The 2,952-nt window shown below is 57.6% G+C and overlaps 3 protein-coding genes across 3 annotated transcripts in view; all 3 read right to left on the bottom strand.

The window, feature by feature from the left end:
* Positions 1-569, bottom strand: part of TraAM80_04069 (putative diacylglycerol acyltransferase) — a gene marked incomplete at both ends in the record, with an annotated part of 627 nt that extends 58 nt beyond the window's left edge. The window contains one exon of the mRNA XM_029381013.1: positions 1-569. This exon is cut by the window's left edge and continues 58 nt beyond it. Within this exon, the coding sequence (XP_029239106.1) occupies positions 1-569 (569 nt within the window).
* Positions 570-638: 69 nt separating this feature from the next.
* TraAM80_04068 (putative delta-1-pyrroline-5-carboxylate dehydrogenase) lies at positions 639-1,778 on the bottom strand (the record flags this gene model as incomplete). Its single annotated transcript, XM_029381012.1, has 1 exon — positions 639-1,778. One exon carries the CDS (start codon positions 1,776-1,778, stop codon positions 639-641), a length of 1,140 nt encoding a protein of 379 aa, XP_029239105.1.
* Positions 1,779-2,609: 831 nt separating this feature from the next.
* TraAM80_04067 (putative diacylglycerol acyltransferase) lies at positions 2,610-2,952 on the bottom strand (the record flags this gene model as incomplete). The annotated part of the gene is made up of 1 exon (XM_029381011.1): positions 2,610-2,952. A coding segment is annotated over one exon (343 nt), but the record flags the coding sequence as incomplete, so codon positions are not given.

The raw sequence follows: 2,952 nt of genomic DNA, 5'->3' as shown, positions 1-2,952 counted from the left end.
TGCACGTACTCGTCCAACTCCCTCAGCGCGCAATCGCACGCGACCGCCTTCGCATCCTGCCGCCTGGGGCCCTCCGTGCCGGTCAGTGGGGGTAGAGTGCCTACACTGCTGCCGTCAGTGGCGCTGGAGAGGGACTCGGTCGACGCATTGCGGCCGCGCAGCCTTCCCGTTTCACCTGTGGCAAGCCAGTAGGCCTTCCGAAGCTTCGCCACCTCCCTCTGCATGACGGGGCGGTGATCGTGTATCAACTCCTGCAGATGCTCACAGGCTTGCAGGATGAGATCGAGGAGTTCGTGCATCTCCTCCGTTGTCGTCGGCTCCACAACGTAGTCCTCCGCCGGTGGGAGTGGCGTCGAGTCGTCGTCTTGGTGGCCGCCAGGCACTGCAGTGCCCTCGCCACCCCGCATCTCTTTGCTTTTTCCTCCCCCCTCTATCATTTTCTTTTGTTCCCTTTTGCGTGGCACGTAGCTTCCGCTCACGTCAAAGTAGTGGTAATAGAAAATTGTGGACGTTTGGGTGGAAGTTGGCGCGAGCAGCACAGGTGAGGGTGCAGCAGACACCAGGGTCATCGCAGTGCCTTTTGTGTAGTCTCCGCCTTCCCCTTTCTCCCCTTCTTTCTTGCATTACAACGACGTCCGTCACGTTTGCATGCCTACCTCCTCTTCCTCCTCATCCATGAACCCGTTTTCTTGCTCCACCTCTGTCGCTAACATCTCGCCATCCGCCGTCGTCGTAGTCGCCGCCGCTGCCATTGCCTTAGCGGCTTCTTCCTCCGCCGTAGCAAGCATTTCCGCCTCAATGCCCTCCACGTGCGGGGCGATGGCGTCCTGCCACCACGCAGGAGGCGCCGTCCCGTCGACTCGGAGCAATTTCTCCGCCAACGCCGCCGACGCCGCGTCCACAACCCCTGACTGGAAGGAGCGCATGTCCTTGGCGTTCTGCGCGCGCAGCGGTTCGTGGAATTCGTACGAATCCTGAAGACTGCGTACAAAGTAGTCCTCCATCGCATGCAGGCGCCGTTGCACCAGCACAGCCATCTCCGCCTCACGGTCGTAGGTTGCCTCGTCCGAGTCCTGGATTGGCGTGTCCTTCAGGGGGTCGCCCACTTCCATGCTGCTATCAAGCGGGGGAATTGGCAGCAAGACCCCACTCTCGAGGCTCATACGCTTCTCCTCCAGCGCACCCGTTTCCTTGTTGCGCACCTTCACCACGTCCAGGTTGCACAGCTGGTTCGTTGAAGGGTCCACGTGTCGCACCCGCCCAACGCTGATGGGGTGCTCCCGCTGCACCACCTGCTCCGGCCGCGTCTCTGACGCAGGTATCACCACATCCTGCACGTTAATATTTTGCACGATTATCTCATTCTTGTACTTCGTCACCGCGATGATTGCCCCACGCTGTCCCACACCCTCGCCGCTCACCACCTCCACCACATCTCCCGGATACCAGATCCAAGGCGTGATGACATAATCCGGGGCAAAGTAGCGGTACCGTGTCGACAGCTGCATCTTCTGGTGCCGTTCCAGGTCTCGGGAAATCCACTGGTTGTGGTACGTGTGGTCCTGGTAGAAATCACGTTCCTTGGGATGACGAATTGACTCAAGCATATCCAGCCGCTCCCGATCCCGCAGATCCACGGTTTCATCGCTGTGCACACCCCTGAGAAGGCCTGGCTTGACCTTCGGGCGGCGCAGCATGTTGGGACTCACATTGTACGCGCGAAGCGCTCGTTCAGGACGCTTGTAGAACTTGGAGCGTGTGCGAAAGCGGGCGTACATCTCCTAAGCTCACCGTGCACCCTCGCTAGACAACTACCCACACAGAGTACCTCTTTAATATGCCAGTATATGTGGCCTGTCGATACCGATTGGCCACAGCCCCTTCTACAGCTCTAAAGAAGAAAGAGTAAACAGTGGGGAGAGCGAGGCAGCGCGTGCAAGAGGAAGCGAAGGCAGTCGGCACACAGAGACGACGCGCTAGCGAAACACGCAATGCGGATAACACCACAGCTGAAAAATCGCAGAGGCGCAGAGCAACGGAACCAGCAATGACGCAGTGGGTGCGGGAGAGGGTTGGCGGACACAACTGACTTGTGTTGTCGCGACCGCCTGCTTCTGAAATCGCCTCACCGTAAGAAAGTGGGATGGATGCATAAACCCATCTCTTCCTGCCGGTTCCCCACTACTCCCCATTCACCTTCTCATCAAAAAAAACAAAAAAAAACACGGCCGTGGCGCCTCGTTAGTCGAGAGCATAGACAGACACACACCCTCGTCGTCTCTCACACCGCACACGTGCCTGTCCATCGGCCGACATGCCAGAGCATCGCCATCCCCACCTCTGTTTTCTTCGGTCGTCGTGACTGGAAGGAGCGGCGTCAAAGACGTTATCCATCAGAAGGCATCTGAGAAGCCCACAAAGTAGGCAGAGGCAAAACAACAAAAAATATTTAAAAAAAAAAAGAACCGCCAAGCTGCTCAAAGCTCACTTCGGACAAAAACCAATAATTCACTTGATTCGGCACTCCACACATGCCCACACTTAAACGCAGGAACCCAAGAACACGTCATGCAAAATAAAAACGGCACTGACACTCAACACTACAAACGCTAATGAATACGCAGACCACTGGACTCCACGTCGTACACAGCGCGGTACTCGTCGAAGAGCCGCTTGAGGGCCGTGACATACTTGTCGTGCCAATCCTGCAGGTCCTCTGATGTGGGCTGGGGGATCTTCGGCACTGGCAAGGGTTCCCCAACCACCACAGTGATGGGGCGGCGGTGCGGCAGGATGCCAAAGCTGTAGTTGAACCAGCCACGACCAAGGAACAGGGGAAGACCAAAGGTCGTGACTTTGCGAAACTTCTCCCCGACGCGCCTCCACCACGCAGAGCCCGCAATGCGGGGAATTCGGTAGACGTCGTTCTCCCCAAACGCGTACACGGGAACC

This window comes from Trypanosoma rangeli, assembly GCF_003719475.1.
Source record: "Trypanosoma rangeli strain AM80 chromosome Unknown Tra_15.4_contig_00114, whole genome shotgun sequence".
NCBI classification, from domain to species: domain Eukaryota; phylum Euglenozoa; class Kinetoplastea; order Trypanosomatida; family Trypanosomatidae; genus Trypanosoma; species Trypanosoma rangeli.
This window is presented reverse-complemented; position numbering and strand designations above follow the sequence as displayed.